Below are 22,017 nucleotides of genomic sequence, written 5' to 3' on the forward strand. Positions count from 1 at the left end.
TGAACACAGTTGAATCTAAACCTCTCCCAGTACAGCTTAAGGCTGTGTCCTCTTATCCTGTCACTGGCTGTGTGGGAGAAGCGGTCTGCCCTCACCTGGCTACACCCTCCTGTCAGGAGGTTGTAGAGAGCAATAAGGTCTCCCCCGAGCCCCCTTTCCTCCAGGCTAAACAGCCCCAGCTCCCTCAGCCGCTCCTCACAGGACCTGTGCCCCAGACCTTTCCCCAGCCTCTTTGCCCTTCTCTGGACACCCCCCAGCACCTCAATCTTCTTCCTATTCACATCAATAAAAGCTCTCTCCCCACAACAAAAGTTTCCTGATTAGAAGGGGTTGTTATTTCCAGGCTAGGACAAGATAAATAATAAACAAATATAATAAAAAAACCAAGAAAAAAAAATTTCTTCCATTATTAACACTAACTGCTGAATTATATCAGATGCAGACTGCCTTGATTTCCATCTAATTAATTTATCACCAGAAAGACCTGCACTTCAGCAGCAGCTGACAACACAGCAATTACTACTTGAGTCAGCATCAGGGTAAACATTAAGCAGCTTGTTTTATTCAAATAAAGAGTTGTATTCTCATATCTCTGCACTTTGTACCACAAATGTACTGCAAAAGAATTCGCCTGGATTAGGCAGGAGCAGGAAGTGGCTGTGGAAACAGCTTTATCCAAAGACTCACCCTTAATGATCTTTGTGTATACAAATGACAGCAGAGTGGTAATTAATGAATTTCCCCTAAAAACAAACAAACAAACAAACAAAAAATAGCAGTATACCAAGTAACCTGCAACCTAACTCCAGGGCATAAGACAGAAGATTGCCACCTACAGCTCTTGTTGCTGAGTGCCCAGCTCCTTGTGAACACCAGTGCTGATAGCCACCCCCTCCCCACAAAGAGTTCAGCTGGCTCCTGCTCAGCCCCTTGCTCTTCCATAGGGAAGGATCTCCCACTTTCCCCTGAGACCCCTTGGGGGCTCTTTGCCTTCTCCCCCAGGCTCCCCCTTGGCACCCCTTTCCCTCTCTGCCCTCTGCTTCCCTCTATGCCAGGAGTCCAAAAAAAACTACACCTCAACTTCTGCCCAGGTTTTCTTTCCTGCAGAATGCACACCTCCTCTTCATCTGCTTTTTTTATCTTCCTCATCTCCTACCCTTCCCTCTTCTTCTATTCTAGGTAACAGTGTTTTTTAAAAACTTCTTTCTATCATTTGATCATAACATGCCTGGCAATGTTATTTTCCTTCCAATTTCACTTTGTTTCCCCACCTCCTTCACTCCTCATCCAGAGCATTTTTAACATTTTCTCACTCAGAAGCTTTTTCTGCAAGATGTAAGATGCCAAACACCACAAGTTTAGTCAGTAAGTGGAACTCATTGAAATGACTTTGCAAAGCTGTGAAACACTTACTTGGGAATTACTTTATTCAAAATAAAAACACATTGAAGCAAAGTAATTTTAGAAATAAAGATATTTGCAGCATTCAGAAACAGTCACCCACTTATCTGAGCATACATTTTTCAACAAGGCATTTGAGATGCTTCCCCTGCTAAAAAAAGGAGAGGGGGAGGACACATTTACAAAAACAAACCAACTTTGCTACCACTCTTTACAGTCAGCCAAAGATGGCAACACACTTTGAAAACTACAGGTTTTGCTGCTTTTATGCTAGTGTTTAGCTACTTTTATGGTATCCTGTGAAAATTTCAATGCACCTGGAAGGTATGAAAGACAGGTGTTTAAGGTGTTTATTGTCTTTATTTATTCCAACAGCATCCTGTATTCTAGCACACCTTGACGTGGTTGGAACTTCCAATCAGTAGTTTTAGCATGTGGCACATCGCAGCATTTGATCACAGGTATCACCAAAAACCACATTCTCAAAGTAGTATTTGTAGAAGGTTAATTCTCAAAGGTGGCATTTTAAACTAAACTCAGCAGGCAAAACAAGCACAAATATCTACAGTTTCACATACCAGGGGATTACGTGAATTGCATCTTCTTTAGAATCTGTAAAAAAATACTAAAGTGCTTTTCAAATGTGTCCTCATTGATTAAAAGGACAGGTATTTTGTAAAAGTGATCAGTTGCACACCAACATCATTATGTTGTTTAAAGAGGCATTTCAACAGAAAGATAAATATTATCAGCACTTAATTTTAGCTTCTCAATTAAGCATAATTTTAAGATTTCCAGACAAAAATCCCAACCCTACAGAATCTATTTATTCATTGGAAAATACAAAATTAAATTAAATAAAGTGCTTAATTCTCCAGTACTCTCAGGTTTTAGAGCAAGTTCACTAGCACTGGTACCAAAATCAACTTTTCATTGTACTAAGTTTTCAAGAACTTCATACCAAAAAACCAAACCCACAAGCCTATATAGTCCAAAGTTAACCTAATTAAATTGAAAAGAATTGAAAGTTCTCACACAAACAGTGGGATATCCAACCAACCAAATACGTCATTCAAAAATTAAGGCACTCTGTTATTCAAAACAAGTAACAGAAAACCTTAATTTAAATGCAAAATAACTATTTTACAGTCTTTGTTAGGCACTACCTGGCTTTTAAAACTTCAAGGTTAAAAGTGACAAAACCAGACATTAATTTAAAGCTGAAAAGTTGTCTCTTCTTTTACAATTTAAGTTTTGTTTCTGCTATGGAATACCCAATTGTAAATTACATTCAAATTCACATTCTAGTCTTTTAAACTTGACATTAGGAGGGCTCCAAGTGCTCTCTAGATCTCCAGTGAGGGGAAAAAAAATCTTTAGAAATGTATATAAGAACTTAATTAACGTGATATGAAATTCTGATAGATCAAAAGGAGTGTAAAGAGGTTAAAGAATGATTAAGAACAACTATTTAAAGGTTAGTTGTTACATTGCCCCCCAAAAGATCACTTTCCATGTCTGAAATACAAGGCAAGACTGAGTGTCCTGTTCTGAAACAATCAACATGAGGTTTCCTCAGCAGCAGGTTTGACAGTGGTTAAGAGCATTAAGATTCTGCATGTAACAAAAGTACTGATACACCAATGCTGCATGAACTACAGATTCTTTTACTCTATATGGAAACTGATAAAGAGAGAGCCATCCAAACCCCAAGTTTGCCAGCTTCCTCCTGTTCCATGGTAAATGTATAAGCAGCACCTGTACTGCTGTAGTGATGCCATATTTGAAGACTCCAGTTCCCAAAGCCAGAGGCTGTGGCAGTACTGTCCACACTGCCTGTGGATGAAAAACCTGAGCACCAGCCTCGACTTCAGGACTACATACTGCAGACTGTTGTGTTTTCCCCAGTGAGCAGCTGCTGGTCCCATCCAGCCTGCAGCCACTGCTGCCATGAGGTAAACAATGAATGCCAGAGGCAGCACAGATGTCTTGAATGCGTTTGGCACCAGAGAGAATGGAGTTCTGCTGTTTCTTGTTAGACAATTCCGCTCTCGTTTGTATTCTGAGATAAAACATCTGCATCCAGATGCTGCACACTCATTTCATGTTGAGAATATGGCATATTCAAGGATTCATTTGGCCTCAAATCCTGGCCTTTCCAACTTGGTACCTGCTTTTTTATAGAGAGCCCTGAATCTCAAGGATATTTGGATCCAATCTACTACACCTGTAAGTTAGCTGCAAAAAACAATCCTCCAAGGTTAAAAGTAATGTAATTTTGTAATTTCCAAAAAAAAAAAAAAAAAGTAATTATTTAAGCTCAGTTATAATCTTTCTTTTCACAGAAAATGCTAACAATTCATTAATATTTTTAATATTATATGATGTGTTTCACTCCTTTGGTAAATTAAATGTTTATGTGCGGCTTTCACAATTTTTTACAATTACTATTTGCCAGAACAGTAACAAATGTTTTGGACCATTCTCCCATAATCAACATTTGACAAACTGACCATAACAGGCAGAGGTTAAGCCCACCAAGTTTTAATATCAAATGAAAAACTATGCTATCAGTTCATTTGTGGAATGCAACAGCTGACAAAAAAAATCTTTCCAGAAGGCTAAATGGATCATTCCTAGGAAGGCCTAAGCAGGTGGGGTTATTTTCTGGAAAGAAAGTAACAAAATAAGCTGGAAATAGTAAAAAAAAAAAAAAAATTAAAAAAAAATTGTCTTTTAAAAGTGCAGTATTTTTTTGCTTGATCTTTTTTGACACTGTATCATTTCTTCAAAGCTATTATGTTGAATGGACATGGAGCTAAAGTTAGACCAAATCTTCCCTCCAGAGATGGTTTTGCAGCATTTTCAGGGTACATAAAGGTAAAACTTTGCATAAGACTTGAAAAAATCAAGAACAGCTCCATTTTTGCCAACTGCTCTCCCATGCACACACGTTTACCTAAAGAATAGTCAGAAAAGAGGTATTACTAGTTTTATACAGTTGACCTATTTGTTAACACACATGTAATTCCCCTGTGCTACTACAGTCCAAATAAGGCTCAAACTACTATTAAGCTATGACCTGTGAAGCTCTGGCCTCCTGTATTTGAGTCTAAGCCTTGCTCAGCTGTTCTAGTTCATATTAACAGTATTTACATCCAAAGCAAAAGTAGTATCAAAGGACAATTCATAATTTCTGTCTGGTGACTGGCTATTTAGGAACCCAAACCATTTTGCAAGCCACCAACTGTAATAATAAATCTGCTTCTATAATTGGTCCTCTGTGCAACTTTTACATCTCTCACCCCCAAGGCCCTTCACTTGAACCACCACCACCCACCCACCCAGCTAATGACTCCATGTGGATTATCTTACCCATTCCAAAAGGAATGAATGACTCTTTCTTCATTAGCTGGCCATTTTCATCCAGAAATCTTGATGGCTGAAATTCATCTGGCTTCTCCCAAATGTTTGGATCTCTGTGTACTGACCACAGGTTGGGCACAATCACACTACCCTTAGGAATAGTATATCCCTGGAGCACTTTAAACAAAAGCAGAGACAGAGATGCGACAAGTTGCTAGAAGGAAACATGGGAAAAATAGCAGTAAAAAGACAACAAGAGGATGTCACAAAAAATTTTATCGATCCCTGGCTGTGGGCTGCAAATGTAGCAAAAGCTGAAGGCAAAGGTGATCTGCTACCCTGCTTGAGTCAGGATCACACAAGCCTGAGTAGCTGGAAAGACACCAAATTACACCAAGAGCTTCTGCAGAGAGAAGGAAGCAGCAATTGTCAGAAATGTACTCTGCAGCATCCCAGTATTGTGACCCACTTTCCTCCTGCTCCTGTCCTGTCACAGAGCCCCACCACAGTCAAAGGATGGACTTTGAACTGTTGTGACACAAGGGTTTTGAAATTACTAGTCTCATTTCAGCTTGCTGCACCTCACTCCCCTGCAAATCAAAACATTTAGAAAAGCAGATCTATTCAGTAATAGGTTTAAAAGCTAAGTATTGCTCTCTCACACTGACTTTGGCCAGTGCTCAGCTATGTTTATGAAAACACATAGCTGAGTTGGAAGATGATCTTTCTTAATGTTTTCTATACCTGTGGAGGTCAGTGGTATAAGCCTTTAGCAAACCAATTATTCTAAACTGATGTTTTCAGACCTCTGTGTCAGAATGCCAAGAACAGCTCTGCTGTTTCAGGTACAAAGCTGCAGTCTCAGCTGCCAGCTATGAACTTAGCACATTAGTCAATACATGCTGACCCCTAGAGAAGAAATCAATTGAGATTAGAAAAACTGCTGGATGTCAGGTCAGACATGCTGCTTACATAGAGAACTATGTCAAGGCCTCCTGCTTCCTATAAAGGGCATTTTACATATTTGTTTTACAGGTCTAATACATAAATGAGGTCTTTGCAAATTATCACTAGATATCCCATCAGATCTTCAGCCCCAAAGGAAATGCTGTAGTAACAAGTCTCTAGAAATGCTTACCAGCAGTTTCTGAGGCCATTCGAGGAATAGAAAGGGGAACAACTGCAGTCATCCTCTGCACTTCCATAATGGTTGCCTCTGTGAAGGGCATTTGAGGCTTGTGAGCAAGAGAGGGAACTTTGTCACGTCCTAGAACTGCTTCGATTTCTGCATGAACTTTCTCTATTCAAAGAGAGCAAGAAAAATAAAGAAGTCAAAAGACATAATATGTGAGAAGACATAATCTCAATTTCATTTGACTGTGCTTGCTTCACTGTTTACTTAGATTTCTCAAAATTACTTCAAGATGTTATTCCTAGCAGAAACAGCTCTGCCAACATTAGCCTTAGGAACAGACTCAGCCAAGGAGAAAATAACCAAGCACAATCTTGACAACAGTCAAGAGTAAAGCTACTGAGCTGACAGACATTGCTAGCACTGCAGTATTGGAAAAGTACAGGAAAAGTCCTGTTGCTACTACAAATGTATTCATAATCTTACTTTAGAAGTTTAATTATACAGTAATTTGAATGATGGGAAGATCAAGCTTCTGCTCTGCAATTAAAAACTTGAACAGTAAGAGAACTGTGTGCAGTGTGTGCCTGAGCAAGAAGAGATGGAAAAGTTTTTCATGCAGTTGCTTTAGATACTTTATTCTGGAGCAGGAATTCTGGTGCTGTTACTGCAAGCACTGAAGCCATTTTAACTTGTTAAGGCCATTTCCTACTTTCTAAACTCAGAAATACCTAAACTCAGGTATTTCCCATTTCCCCCAAAGGCAGCAGCAGATGCTCCTTTCCCTTTGCAGCCCTTCTGCAAAGTCAAAAAAATTCATGAGCTTATCAACTTTCTCATTCATGAGGAGCAAAAAAGATCAAATTATTTGCTTGCCCCTTTCATTTCCTTGTATGCTGAAGGCACAGCATACAAATAATTCTCTTCATAGAAGTTTCCAAGATTCAGGATTTGCTTCACCTACGTATATACAGGATGATGTGCCTTTTCTTGCAGGTAACTTGCAATCTGGCTACACCACAAAAGACAATCTTGAAAAAGGACACCTCAAAACTAACCTTTATTCAATAATAATAAAAGTCAGTTTTTATTTTTACCCTTTATATCCTGCATACTTTGTGGTTGTTCCGCTTGCCTTTTCCAACCAGGGTGCTGATACTCTGAATTTTTGCTCTTTTCTCTCCTTAGCAGTGATACAAGATTAAATAAAACCTCAATGCAAAAAGAACTGTCCCAGTTTCCCGAGCAGCATCCCCACTTGCTGCCTGAACTGCGTCTGAGGAGGCGCTGCTGCCACCTACTGGGTTTGCCCCAGAAGAAAAGCTCATGCATGAGGAACATTAAACACCACAAAAAATACAGCAAGAGACGTCATGACGGTGTGACTCTCTTTGTGGGGAAGAAAGCTCTTTCTTTCCCTTCTGTTAGGGACCTGCCATAGCCCTATATTCAGGCATGTATGTTCACAGTAATCTAAACAAATAAATAAAGTTTTCAATATTAAAAAAAAAAAGAGACTGTCTCATACCAAATGTCACACCAGTGCTTTATCCTGAACTCATTTGTTCATTGTTTCTAAAAATATGAGGAACTATACAGAGAGCAGCCAAAATGCTGCCCACATTTCCAGCTGCAAAATGTAAACTCCAGCAGCCTCTGCAACAGCATGTTATTTGAACTGCTCCACAACTTTTCATGTTTTTAAAAATCTCAATGATCTTCAGAAGTCAAGGACCAAAACAAAGTCAGGGAACAGAACAAACTAAATACTCCTCATGGCTTCACCATATTGTCCATCCACATCATTCTCTATTTCCATGTAAAAAGCAAAACTGTTTTCCAAAGAGAAAAATACTTTTTTTTTTCCTCTGATAGCCCTTAGTTTCCTTTCCATGACTGCAAGCAACTTTTGCTACTTCTAAAGGATACACAATTCAGGTATTTTCTCTAGGGAGGAAATACATGTAAGAGAAATGTATTACCAGGAATAAAAAAAGGGGCCCATACACAGCTCCAAGGCAATCAAGATATAAGGAATGGGATATTAAAAGTGATACAGTCTGAACTACTGAGCATATTTAGATTACTTGACAAGAGCCACAGCATAAGGGGAAATCAGAGAGGTAACAAAATTGTTAGAGATCAGCAGAAAAGTGAAAATTGACTAGCACATACACATACAGCGCCAGGCAGAAGGAAAAAAGGTTAAAAAAACAAACAGAAAACTCTTCTGGATTCCATTTGTGTAATTTAGAATGCATATAATCCATGTAAGTGCATATCAAGTCAAGTAGTGATAACAGACAGCATTAAAACAGAAGAATAAGGCTATGCAATAAAAGTTTGTTTCAGATTTGTCCCCAGTGAACTCTCTCCCTGTTCAGCAGTTTGTTTGACTTTGTGCAATAAACTACGATCTTGACCTATTTGAAGAGATTTTTCCAAACAGATCTAACTCAGGGTAGATGAGACTACTACCGGTCATGACCCACTTAGTTTTGAAAAATTCCAAAACCAGAGATTCTGTTAACTTTCAGGGCAATCTGTGTCACTCCTTTGCCATGTTGACAGGGCAATTTCTTTTCCTGGTATCTGATCAGAATTTTCTTGCAGTAGGTTATTTCCACTGCTTCCCTTCCCTTCCCTCCACAGCACACCCCAGGGGAGACTGCCTCCATCTTCTTAACATCTTTTGATCAGACAGTTGTAGTTAGCATAAGGTTCCCCCTCAGTCATCCTTCCCTAACACTGAACAAGACCAATTTGTTCTGCCTCTGTTTTTGTTCCCCCCATCCCTCATCATCAGCAACCCATCCAACTGCCCTGAGCACTGATGGGGAGAGGCCCTCTAACAACACTGGCAGCTGGTGCTGTGCATTTCTGCAAGTCCAGTTTGCTTAAGCTGTCTCTGATTTGATCCTCCTCTACAGCAGGTGCTGTTTTACTTCCCCAGACTCTGCTGCCAGGTCCAAGAACCTCCCTGCTCAGGGAGCCATAAAAGCAAACCTTAGCACTATGGTCTTCACACTTCTTTTATCACTACTACAAGCCTGGAATGTCACAACTGCCAAACTTTTTCAAACATGCTAAAGTTCCCTGGAATTGCTTGGGAAAAAAGTTGTCCCAAAAAAAGTTGTCCCCCATAAAGTTGTCCCAAACTAGAAGAAATTCACAGGTTAAAGGGCTATTTAGCACTTAATATATAGCACTAACCCAGAAATCATCATAGAACAGCAGGATAGAAGATGCCTGATTACATACCAGCCTTTCAAATCACATATACAACACAAACTGCTGGCTCTCCAAATGATTCCTTTGCTGTTGCTGCTTGCTTCTGTTTCTGAGCATCCATCTGGAGCTTTACAGTCTGGAATAAATCACCTAGAATAAAAGTAATCTTACCTTGTACTTCAGGGTAGAGAGACATGTAGAGCAGGCACCACAGCAATGTGTTGGAAGTAGTATCAGTGCCGGCGATGAAGAGATCACCGATGATAAAAAACAGGTAATCATCATTAAAACTGCTCTCCTTGTTGCTCTTCTCTTCCTCAGCATGGATGAAGTACATATCAATGAAGTCCCTGGGATTTGCTGCATCCAGTGTATCCCTGTGCTGGGCAATGATTCTCTTCAGAAAAGCAGTAATGTCCAACTCGGTTTGCCGAAGCTCGCGGAAGGGCCCAAAGGGAAGGTAGTAGAGCCAGGGGCAGATGTTGACCAGGATCATGTAGCTGTTCACACTCAGCTCCAGGGCACGGGCCATGTTCTTCAGCATCGTCTTGAACTCATCGTCTTCGTAGTTAAAGCGCTTGCCAAAGGCCATGGAACAGATAACATTGGACACCGCGTTGCGAATGATTGGGAAGGGATTAAATGAATCCTTCCCGTGCTTCAGCATTTCCTCCTTTACAAAGTTCAGCTCCTCGATGATTTTAGGCTCTAAGCTGTGTCTCCCTACTCCAAAATGACGCAGTGTTGACAGAGAGAATTTCCTCTGTTGCTTCCACACAGGGCCATAAGGTGCAAAAATAACACCTGAAAGAAAAAGGGAGAGACTGAAACCAAAATGCCCAACTTTCAATTAGAAATAGTTAGCCATGCCTGCAACCCAAGAGCCAGAAAAGAAGGAAATTATACACAGCAAATCTCTCCCAAGCACCTATCTAGGAGCTAGAGGAAAAACACAAGGTTCTTTATCATAGCTTTTGGAAATCCTGTCCCTCCTTTTTCTCATCACTGAAACAAATATCCAAGTTACATCACTAGTTTCATTAGACTTTGCAAGAAACAAATAGATGGAGAAGAGGGAACAGTTAGTCTGGGTTATATGTTAGATACAACCTTTTCTCCCCAGTATCCTGAGACATGAACTTCTTCAGCAAGGTATAACAGAAGACATTAAAACACAAACTGATTTGCATTTTTCCCCTTTGTGTTATACAAACTTTTTGCCAGTGTGTCTATTACAAGCAAGCTTTATTTTTAAGTTACAATAAAAATACAGGATACTCACACTGCAAGAAAACTGGGAAGGTGAAAGCAGGTTCAGAGACACTTGGCAAAATCCTGCTTGATATGCATCTCAACAGTTTTGATGCCTGCAGGCACTTGTTCTAGATGATTGTGTCATTAAGAAACACCATTTAATTCCCAATTACTCACTTTCAAACAGAAACATCTCTTATGTTGAATTAAAAGACCACACCAAAGACACCACAGGGTAACAAATACACAACCTGCAATTTCTAATGTACTCCAAGGTTAACCTGAGAAAGTTTAGTCATCAAACATGATCTAGTTCTGGATTTGTTCTAGTAAAACGACACCACTTTTTTAAAATTATTTTTTCTGGAAACAAAAAGTTACTTTGTAAAAGCAACATAAGTTCTTCATCTGTCAACTGCAAACCTTAACCTTGAATTTAAATGGAGAAATGGCCATAAGAAAATAGAAGTAGTACATAAGTACTAAAAGATGCATCAAGTTTCAATACTTAACATTACTTACATTTCTACTACAAGTTAATGTTCCAACTTCTTAATGCTCAAAGAATACAAACACATGACCTAGCTTCAAACGTCCTAAATAAGAACATTAGGAAGAGTCAGGACAAGCTCAGAATCAGCTAAATTTCATCTTCTTTGCATGAAGACATTCCTCAGGCAATCTATTCAAATGCCCACTTCCTGACCCTTCAAAAAACAGAACAAAATCTTTCCAGATTTTCTTTCTCAACTGTTTCCTGTTAGCACTGGTGTCCTCAAGTGGGTTAAGTGAAAAAACAGGAGTATTTGGGGCTTGGATTTGGCCAAGAACCAACCTGGATTGAATTTGGCCAAGAACCAAGAACCCTGGGTCTCCAGGGTTTGTGGCTGGGTTGCAAAAGAAACATGGATTTCTTGGAACAAAACAAAGTTATCACTGTTTCTATCCCACAACAACCATCTCTAAAACAAGCTATGCAGCCATAGTCTCTTCCCCTTTGTTTTTTTGGTTAGGAAAATTAGTTTTTGGATCCAAATACATTAAATAAAACAAAACAGATCTATTGTCTTGAATGTAAAAGAGACTTGCCTAGGCCCACAGAAAAGCTGACACCAACAACAAATGTCCCCACACGTGGTGAGCTTCTCCAGCAGTCCTGCAGAGAGCATCGGTGTTTTCTGATGTCCCCAAACCCCAAACTGCTGCAGAATACTAACAACTGATTTGTAAATTGGGAAATAATTACATAGAAGACAGATTAAGGAAGAAGAAGAGCATAAAGACAGAACAGAGGAAAGAGAAGAAAGCAAACTCTCAACTGCATCCCTAGCAAGCTACAATAATGGAATAGTCCTTTGCTGATTTCAAAGAAAATCTGCCTGCCCTAAAAAGCCAAGTTACTCAGCACAGACATCTCTACTCTTTCAAAAACAACAAACAACAAAAAACAACCTCCCCTGTAAAGAAATTAAAGCAAAACAAAACAAACAACAACAAAAAAACCCTGAAGGCCATACAATAATAAATTCTGAAGCAACAATAACCAGGACTTCATGCTCACTACAGAGGCCTAATTTCTATGACTTGATAATGAAACCCTTTCAATACAACCAACAAAAACCAGAGAGTTCATTTTATTCCCCCTTTTTACACAAAAAAAATTAAAATCCTCACAAGAAGCAAAGGCTTACTTACTCTCCTCAACCCCCACATTTTTTACTGCTAGCTCTAGTGCTGCTACAATACTGGGAACATTGACAAACACAGCACTCATGACATTTAAAAACATCCAACTTCTGTATTGCCAGATGTCCACATGTGGATATGCACAGGACAGGACTATAAAGGCAGAGAACCACTCTGACTCCATGTACTCTGCAGATTCAGTCTTTGCTACCTCTTGAAGCTACAGAATACAAAAAACTAAAATACTAAAATCAGACCACAGAAATGTCTTGTTTCTCCCCAGTCTACTACTTCTCTTTCTGCAAACATGTGATGATGAATTAAGAATTGACTGCTACCTTCTCCCTTAAGTTCTTATAGCATTTTCTATCCAGCCAAGAAGGCCTCCCTCACTTGCTAATCATGTTGCTGAAATGTAGTATTTGCCATTTCTGATACTTCTACCTGCTGTCCCCCAGGCACAATTATTTTCTTTTCATCTTATATGCAATAGAACCACACAGCTTCCATCCCATACCTGGCAGGGCAGCTCAAGGTAAAGACAAAATTATACCAGCAAATGTAGCTCACAAGAAAATATCTCTGTAAGTTCTCACCACAATAGCTCACTTACAGAATGAAGGAACCCAAAGAACCCAAGGACATGCAGGAACCCAAAATGGACACTAAACCTCCCAGAGCTGTAGAACCCATATTGTGAGTGGTAGAGCTGAAGTTACCCATCATCCTGCCCTTACTGTTTCCTTTCCTAGTACATACTAACACAACTGCTGCTGTCCTGACCTGCAGAAACATCTCACCCACAAACCCCTGAAATTGTCACCCAAACCAATCTTAAGAGGCCTCCAGTTGGAGTGCTGTAACCCGTCTGCCTCCCCCACAAACCACAGACAGAAAAAGCAACACTTGTTAGCACAAATGCAGCATGGCAGAGGTTCAGTCATCTCCTCATGCCACCACCAAACCCAAGGCAGCACAGGGACAGCACCTGCAGCTTCCACTGGCATTTGGAGAACCAGCTTGTGGGGGGCAGTGGCCCCACTGCCCACATTCACCCTTTGTGCACTCAGAACACACCAGCCCTGTGGTTCACTCTACAATATTCCTGCAACTGGGGCAATCCAGCATGCTGCTAACATGAGCACCTTAGAACAGCTGGGGATGTTTTATGGACCCCTGGGCAGCCCTGATGCTGCAGTCCTCATGCCTATGGTGACCTTACAGATGAAACCAAACCCAGAGCAACACAATGCCCCTGCCACAGCGCAACACAGACAGGCACCATTCCTGGGCTTGCTTGCAGCATGCTCTTCCTGTGGACAGCAGGTCCTGGTACGTCCAGCTCTCCTGGAGCACCCACTGGTGGAAGCTGCCAACCGCCCTGGCTACTCTTCATATTCAAAAAAGTCTGATAAAAAACAAGATACATATGAAATTCACAGCATTCAAGGAAAAAAAATCTACCATGAGCCTCAACATGAGGTTTTACAGCACTGCTAAAATTATCTAACTTCTCTTCCCTTTTCCTCCTCCAGTTCTTGCTGAAGTACTGCACCTAAAAATACTCATGCGTGATAACAACGTGCCCGTAAGATCTATCTTGGAACAATATCATTAAACCAACACAATTAATCTTTTTTTTTTATTCTTTTAACTGATTTCAGCAATGGTACCTCATAGCATTTTAATAAACATGATCTAGTTCCCTCACTTTCTTCTCTCTTTACTAGGGCAATTCTGGTATGGGGGGGAAAAAATAAATATTCATGCATTTAAAAACCAGATTTTCCTAGCCTTGGAAAAAACAAAAAAAAGGTAAGTTTCATCACAAGCTAGCACACTAACAAGCCTTCTGGGGTCCACCTCCTAAACTGAAAAAGGGTAAGTATATTTCCATAAACACAGAGATCAGTAATGACCGAAAAACTAAACATGAAGAAATTCTACCTGCAGTGTTGCTAGCATGTTTTTAAACCCTCCATACCTTTTTTCTGCGAAAGCTAGTAACTCTCCTTTGGACTCCTTAAAAAAAAAAAAAAAGACAACCAAACCCAAACATGCTCAGTAAGTTTTGACAAGCAAAATAACACATTTGCAAATATCTCAGCAACAGTAGCTTGCACACAGACAGCGCGGACTGCGCAGCCATGGGACTCCACAGAAGCCTGATCTCTGCCACTGCTACCTTGGTAAGAGCTGGGGGAGTGCCCAATTTCATGCCACTGTCCAAGTACTCAAAATTTCTTCCCCTCACACAGCCAAAATCAGAAAGCCCCCAGGTGACAGACCAGCTGTGCCTTAAACCCCTGCACAAATGGCAGCCACAGAAACAATGAGGTTGGAAAAGACCACCGAGATTGACTCCAACCCATGACCGAACACCACTTTGTCAACGGGACCATGGCACTGAGTGCCACAATCCAGCCTTTCCATAAACACCTCCAGGGACGGTGATTCCACCATCCCCCTGTGCAGTCCATCCCACTGTCAAACCACCCTTTCTGTGAACAAATTCCTCCTAATGCCCAACTTACACTTCTCCTGGTGCAACTTGAGGCCCTTTCCTGTTGTCCTATCCCTTAGTACCCAGGAGACCAACCCCGCCCTGGCTACAAGCCCTTTGCAGGCAGTTGGAGAGAGAGATAAGGCCTCCCCTTGAGCCTCCCCTTCTCCAGCCTAAACCAGCCCAGCAGTTCCTCAGTCTCTTTACTGCACACGGAGCTAAAGGCACCGGGCACTTCAGTCACCCAGAGATGCTCCGTGGTGCACGGCATCGCAGTGCCAACTTCGCGGGGATGCTGCACCTCAAGGCAGGGCGAGTTTCTCTCTGTCAGCAGCAGGGCGAGGGACACAGGCGAAGAGCAAAAAGCAAGTAAACAGTTCAGTCCACAATTCGTGGGAGTTAGATATAAATTTCGGCAGAGCAGCCCCGATCCCGAGCAGCCCCCGCTCCGCATCGCTTCCAAGCATCACTCCGGGCACCTCCGGGCGTGCGACAGCTGCCCGGGCGGGTCTCGGGGGGCCCCGGGCGGGTCTCGGGGTGCCCCCGGGAGCTTACCCTTGTTGTGGGTGATCATGAGGACGATGGGCACGGAGGGCCGGTCGCTGAACACCTCCGCCTTCTGCACCAGCGCCTCCCGCACCGCCCCGAAAGTGTTGAGGATGATGAATAGGCGGTTGCCCACGAAGAGCCGGAAGATACTGCCGTACATCTTGGTGAGGCCGGTGAGGAAGACGTGGGGCGAGAAGGCGGGGGAGAGCCGGTCTCCCTTCACATCCACCGCCCATCTGCGCAGCAGCGGAGGCGGCAGAAGGGCGAAGGCGAAGTTGCCCACGAGCGGCCAGGGCGCGGGGCCCGGCGGCAGCCCCGACAGCACCCGCGGCCGCCGCCGCAGCAGCCAGTAGCAGCCGAGCCAGCACAGGGCCACCAGCAGCAGCTCGGTGGCCGTGGGCGGCCGCAGCAGCCACGTCCGAGCTTCCGTGCTCGTCCCCACCATCTCCGCGGGCAGCTGCACCGCCGGCCTCGGCTCGCCGCCGGCGCGTAGCGGTTTAAGATGGCGGGGGCGGGCGGGAGGCGAGGCCGGCGGCGCCCTGACCCCGGCCCGCAGGGCCGCTGGGCGGGGAGCGGGGCCCGGCCCCGACACCGCCCCGCGCACGGCAAGGCGCGACAGAGCCCCGGTTTATAAAGGATTGAACATAACCCGCTGTCCTGCTCGTGGAAAAAAAACAACAATAACAACAAAAGTGAGCGCTCCTCCCCACCCCCCCTCGCAGCACTTGCTTTCAAATGCTCCTTACGCAAATGTCTATTTTTTTAGCTGTTTAGAAGGGAAGGAAATGCAGATGATCCTTTTTCCCGTTCCCAAACACAAAAATCCGGCAGTTCCGGGGAATACACCGAAACTTTCTGTTTCCAGAGCCAAGGACGAACCTAGAACCGTGTCCCAGCTTTAGGTGCCCTGCTTGGCAAATGCAGAACAGCACAGTGAGGCTTCGAAGAGAGGCACTTAAAATTTAGAGGAAAAAGACATGTAGCTCTCCTCCTTTCCCTCAAATAAAGTAGTAATAAAAAACTCAAACACAGACACAAAAACCCAAAACACACCCAAACACCCCAATCCCCCAAGCCTACCCAGAAGTGGTTTTGAGGGTAAATTCCCCCTCCCTCTAGTAAACACCTTAGTGCACTCTTCCCATCTGATCAGCAATATAAAATGTAACCCCTAGAGAGGTAATTAGACATCATAAACTGCCACTTCTGATCTTCCCAATAATTTACTGCAGCATCAGTGGGTTTAGTAAGTGCTCTTGATATACCCTCACTAACAGAGAAAAGTATTCATGTTTTTCCCACAGTGCTCCTTCTATAAAGTGATCCCCAAAAAACAAAACAATGGACAGAATAAAGGGAGCTTTCCCAATAAAAAGGGTTTTGCTAAACAAACTATTTTTTAAACAGTTGAACATTCAGTAAAGATAGTGAAAAGTTGCTCATAAAATAGTGGCTGAACTGCATTAAAAAGGTTTTATTGCAATTATACAGAAGTTACAGCAATTTCAGAAATACATAAAGCTTTAAATAGTCAAGGTCAGTTTTCCTCTGAGCAATTAAGGCAACTGTCTCTTTAATCTAAACAGCAAGTGGACATTTTACCAGCCATGGATTGAACAAAAGATAAAAACTAAGAACAGATTTAGACTGGCAGAATAGAATTCAGCTTTTATTTTGTCCATATTTGGCAGAAATTCAGCGGCTAATTACAATGTATACAAATAAAATGCATCTATTAGAAAAAATATATAAAAACAGATGAAAATTTAGCTGAACTAAAGATATTTTATATCTGAGTCTCCAGAAAAGTTTAAATTCTGTAGTGTGAAAATAAGAAGCTAAGGTATTCAGCACAGCTGAAACATATTACTGTTTTTGTCTGGTTTCTTTGTACAAGAATAATCTAGCCCCACTTCTTCTCAGTCTAGTCAAGAAGCTGAACTAGATTTTAAAAATGCCTTCCTTCCCTATGTATGCAGCTGAAAGTTTGGTTTCAATGGCATATAGCCAATTCTAGGATGTCCAAAGATTAAATTGCACATTCATTTTGATAGAAAATGTGATTAATTTAAAAATGTTAAGTGATAAAATATAACCTTTCCTCTAACATACCAGTAGATAAGTGGATATTTTAATCAAGTTAATCTTTATCAAGTTAAAATAATAGCTGTTGCAACATTAAAATCAGTTTCTGCAATTTAAATTAGAACCAAATAGCCTCTTTTTAAAGCATGAAATTAACAGCAAAACATATCCAAGTACTTTAATAATATTCTGCATACTCCAATAACTACATATACAAGCTTTAGAACTACAGTTCTTTCCATGGAAATCCTTCCTGTTCAGTCCTAGCATCAGTGTAATAAAAAACACACCCCCTTTAATTCTGCACTTAAGGAAACACCATTCTTCAAACTCTTTTACCCCTAACTGAGTAATCAAAGCATTTGGTGACTCCACTTTTAACAGGTCAAAAAATAGCTCCACATAACAAGCAAACAAACATCCCCACCAGAGTAAAGACTATAATGAAAAAAGCATTAAAAGTAGAATAGTTTAAAGGAACTAATTTTTCCTTAAAGATAACCAAGTTACAAAGTTAATGCCCAACCAGAAGCATTGGAAGTTTAATTAACACAGTAAACTCTCAAAAGCAACATAATCTTTGCTCAAACTTAATCTTTGAATCCTATCAATGCTTAGGACTGTTGACCAGCTGTTCTCTGCAGCTGCTGATTTAGCACCCATTCTCTTCAAGTATGGGCTGTGGTTTCATATGCTTTATTTGAGCTTGCATGCAACTTTTGGATTTTTACTTCCACAGGCACTTTATTCATAAAAAACACTCTCCTTGTCAAAAGCACATTGAAAGTATTTGAAAGTTCTGAGTTACACTAGTGCACTGAAACATATTTCTGTAAAACAGCAGCTAAAGCTAAAAAACCCCCACTTTTGGTGAAGTGCATGTCACATGCTCATAAAGGTTTTGTTTTTGCAGGGCATTGAAATATGCAGCCATTTGCCTCTTAATATTCTGTAAGAATTGCACTTTTTTCGTAAATTAAAAAAATACAATCCATTTTCTCTGAAGCATCTTGTAATTAAGACAGGAAAATTATATTTCAATGTGGCTTAGGACTGTTATGGATGACTTTGTTCAATCTTTGGCTTTTCCAAGGGTCCTACTATAAAAGCAGGCACGGAGACAAGTAGGAAGACAATCCAGACTATTGTTACCAGACTACCCACCTTCACACAACAAAAACCCCACCCAGCCCTGGTTTTATCCTACATGGTGGGCTTGCTTCTGCTTTAAATTAAGTTACTCTAAACATGGACTATTCTTTGCACTAATATAGAAGTTCCATCAAATAGATCTTAGAGAAGCCCATTTACTTCTGGAAGTACTAGATGGAAGTGATAAAAGAGAATTTATTCTAGTATATGAAGCACAGCAGGGTGGGGTACAACCCTTTCAGAGCAGAGGGGTGTGCTGCAGTGCCACCAGTGCACCTGGGCACAGCACCCGCTCTGCACGTTCATGTGTCCAGAAGAATTAAGGGCATCATGCTCGTCTAGGAGCTGACTCCAGCAGGACTGCCACGCCTGTCACAGGCAGATACTTCGTAACTGTTAAGCTCGCAAGTAAGGGCCTTGAAGAAGAACTAAAGGCTCTGTATTCTCTGTGGATAGAAAGTGTAGCTACTGCTGCCCAAAAATGCCTCTTGGAAAGATCTGGAAGTGTACGGTCCATTATATACAATAAAATCACAACTAAAGGCAGGGGGGCAAGGCAGCAATAACTTCTGCAACAGAAGGCACAAGATAGTTTTTCATCTTAAGAAAAAGTTGCTTGTGAAGCTTTCAAACAAAGCTAGAAAATTACTCTGTTGTTTCACTACCTAAACAATCTAGTTTAAGTTTCTTTTACATGTTTTTATAATGTCCTACTGTGAACTGCCTTGGCAATTATGTTGTTTCACTTCTGTTCTTTAGACAGCTATATGGTCATATCCTTCACAAGTTGTTTGGGGTTTTTTAAAGTTTTAGCAAAATATACATCTACACTATATAATCAGGGACCTCCTAATAAAGCTTTGTCCATTTCACATCCTCTCCCTCTGTCCCCAAGGATTCAACAGTGATGATGAAGACAGAGAATTATTTTATTTAAACTACCAGCCTGTCCCCCTTAATCCTACCTAGTGAAATTCTTATATTTTAGACAGTTTCAGAAGATTAGCTATCCTAAATGTATGAAAATTTAGAATTTGACATGTAATTTACAACAATATACGCTCCTAATGTTTTTCTGCATTAAAATACTATTTTTGCCATTTTTATATAAAACAGAAATAGAAAAGTGTGGTATTTATATAAAAAGCATTTGGAACAGGCTTAAAATGTAGAGAAATTTTATTTTATTGAAAGGTGTCACACCAGCTTTCCTTAGTGTTCAGGTTTAATAAGAGAATAACAGCTCTTTATAATATTTGAGATTATTAGCACCATAAATAGATATAAAGTTTTTGATGTTTAAATATGTGGGTGGTTATGTAAATAGTCCACCTGTATTCATTAGTACACAGGCTGACAATAAAAAATTTCAACTTGTATATGCCAAGTAAATAAGTAAAACACATAGGACAATTTCTTCAACATGTTTTACCAAATTCACAGTTGGTAAAGTGACAGACAGTGAAGTGACCATGACAGACAGCACCTCTGGAGGGAAAAGCTACAAGATGCTCCCATTATTGCTTTTTTTTTAAGTACAGCTAGTGCAATAGTTGGTTTTGGTTTGGGTTGTTTTAACACAGTGAACTGATTGCAGCACAAATCACAACTCTAGTTCTAGTACCTCTTGCACATATACAGAAAACCATAACACTCAGTTACCTGACAAAGTATCAGTTATAAAGTGTCATCCTGAAAGTTTTACAACATAAAAGCCAACTCTTGCTAATTGTGAAGAATTTCTATGAAAATGACACCCAATTTGCAAAGATCAGTAGAAACAAGAGCACCAAAGGTTTCTCAGTTTGTTATTGCAGTAGTCTGCTGCGTGGTGTTTGCAGAACTGGACCCTGAGGCTACAGAAGAATGCCACCTTATCAGCTTCTTATCATGCACGCATTACAGCAGTCTCATACTACCTTGGAGGGCTCCTCAGCAGCCAATGGCTTTTCTTGCCTAGTTTTTCCAAGATTGGATATACAGCTCCAATTGACATAAAGAGCTATGGATACCTAGGATCTAACCTAGGAGAAGTTGTGCAAGAAAAGCTGTCAGCTGACAAGGATGAAACCATGTTGCAGCCAAAGTTATGTCCTGTGCTGTTTTTAGGGAAGTCTTGAGAGTTTTCAAAGTCACAAAGCATGAGAACCACAACCATCAAACCATTATTTCTGCTTTTACTTTCAGGTTCCTCGGTACAACCCTGACCTCAAAAACTAGCAGAACCTTTTTCACATCTCAAATATGCTCTCCTGAATCATGAAAATAAATGCAAACAAATGTGCTAAACATTTAAGAAGCAAGAATTGATTCCTGAGGGAAAATAAGTATGTCCTAGCATGTTAGGTTTCAAAATTTGAAATTATTATCAAGTATAAATTGGGCAAAGATGTGTCTGACAAGAATGCCTTTGGCTTTAAGATTAATTATGAAGCCTTCTCAAATGTAAATTCTACTCTTCTGTATTGAGCCATTTAGAAAATACAATTAGTAGAAGCAGATGTAGTTAGGAGTCTAAAGCAGCACAGGCTTCAGCATAAGCAGCATTTTGAGTGGCAACAAACTGAAACAAGTGGAATGCAAACCCAGTTTTTACAGAAGTAACTAAGCACTGCTAAGTTACTCCAAATGTAAAGAGGGGTTGGAGTTCAGTAATATTGTTTAAGGTTCATGCACAAACACTTCAATGGCAGAGGTAAAAGTAAGCAGGGAGATAAATTTCCTCTTGGCATTCTCAGCACACCTGCCACCTTTAATAAAAAAAAAAAAGTAGAAAGCAAACAGTCCCACTCATCTTAAATGCAACTCACACACCTGAAGTAACACCCAATTGTATGCTCCATTGAATTGGAATGCAGCTCCCTGATGAGTGGTTTTACAGGGATCTGCCTTTTTGCCCCATTTATAGTTTTGATTTGTAAGTGACAGCACTTTTAAACTATTGCCACCTTTAGTACTGCACTGTCAGTCCAAGAGAAGCTCAAAAGGACAGGTGGAGATGGCTCCCAGACATCTGTACTGTACAAGTACAGCCTGGTTTGCCTTCCTAGGAAGCTGCTGTATTGAATCCAATATTGCTTATGCCAGAGAAACCCCTTCCACACCCATGTGCCTGCATGGTGCCTGACCCCAACTGCTTGAGATGCTTTTATTTCAGACTCATTTCTGACCACTTTTTCTCTTAATTAAAAAAAAAAAAAAAACAAAAAACAAACAACCCAAAAGTCATCTTCAAACATAGTTCAGAGATACTTTGTGAAAATTGAACTCGTTTGGCACAAAGGAGATTCTTCTGTAGTAATTCTTTGCAGTGTCACAAATGCTAACCTCCTAAAGATCATATTATGCTGAGAGAAAAGGCAAGAGCTAACATTATTATTTTTTAGGCACAGCTTGAAAGAAGAATATTTCTCCTAGAAGAAATCCATGCACAGACACCCTAAAACACCTTAGGTACTGTATCCAAGGGATCTGCAATTTTTTCATTGACATTTACCAGAACTAAAACCAGTTACATTTCACCATACAGACAGCAAGTAAAAGACAAAAACACTCATTCCTCATCCAGCAAAAGGACTGGGTCAACCACTACAGAATCATTTTAAAAAGTGCAAACACTAACTATAATAGTATAATTCAGCATCTTTTTCAACTGTAG

The 22,017-nt window shown here is 40.8% G+C and overlaps 1 protein-coding gene across 1 annotated transcript; it reads right to left on the reverse strand.

The window, feature by feature from the left end:
- Window positions 1-1,409: 1,409 nt before the first annotated feature.
- CYP2U1 (cytochrome P450 family 2 subfamily U member 1) lies at window positions 1,410-15,470 on the reverse strand. Its single transcript, XM_066548143.1, has 5 exons — window positions 15,129-15,470; window positions 9,302-9,934; window positions 5,906-6,067; window positions 4,777-4,944; window positions 1,410-4,360 (listed from the first exon to the last, which is right to left on the reverse strand). The coding sequence occupies exons 1-5, from the start codon at window positions 15,280-15,282 to the stop codon at window positions 4,182-4,184; spliced, it is 1,296 nt and encodes a 431-aa protein (XP_066404240.1). The 5' UTR covers window positions 15,283-15,470; the 3' UTR covers window positions 1,410-4,181.
- Between the last annotated feature and the right edge of the window lie 6,547 nt (window positions 15,471-22,017).

This window comes from Molothrus aeneus, chromosome 4 (assembly GCF_037042795.1).
Source record: "Molothrus aeneus isolate 106 chromosome 4, BPBGC_Maene_1.0, whole genome shotgun sequence".
Lineage (NCBI taxonomy): Eukaryota > Metazoa > Chordata > Aves > Passeriformes > Icteridae > Molothrus > Molothrus aeneus.

Coding starts and splice junctions, on each gene's coding strand:
- CYP2U1 (XM_066548143.1), bottom strand. CDS start 15,282: ATGTACGGCAGTATCTTCCGGCTCTTCGTGGGCAACCGCCTATTCATC. Junction 6,068..9,301: donor TCTCTACCCTGAAGTACAAG/GTAAGATTACTT, acceptor CTCTTTGAATAG/AGAAAGTTCATGCAGAAATC. Junction 4,945..5,905: donor AATGGCCTCAGAAACTGCTG/GTAAGCATTTCT, acceptor TTTTGTTTAAAG/TGCTCCAGGGATATACTATT.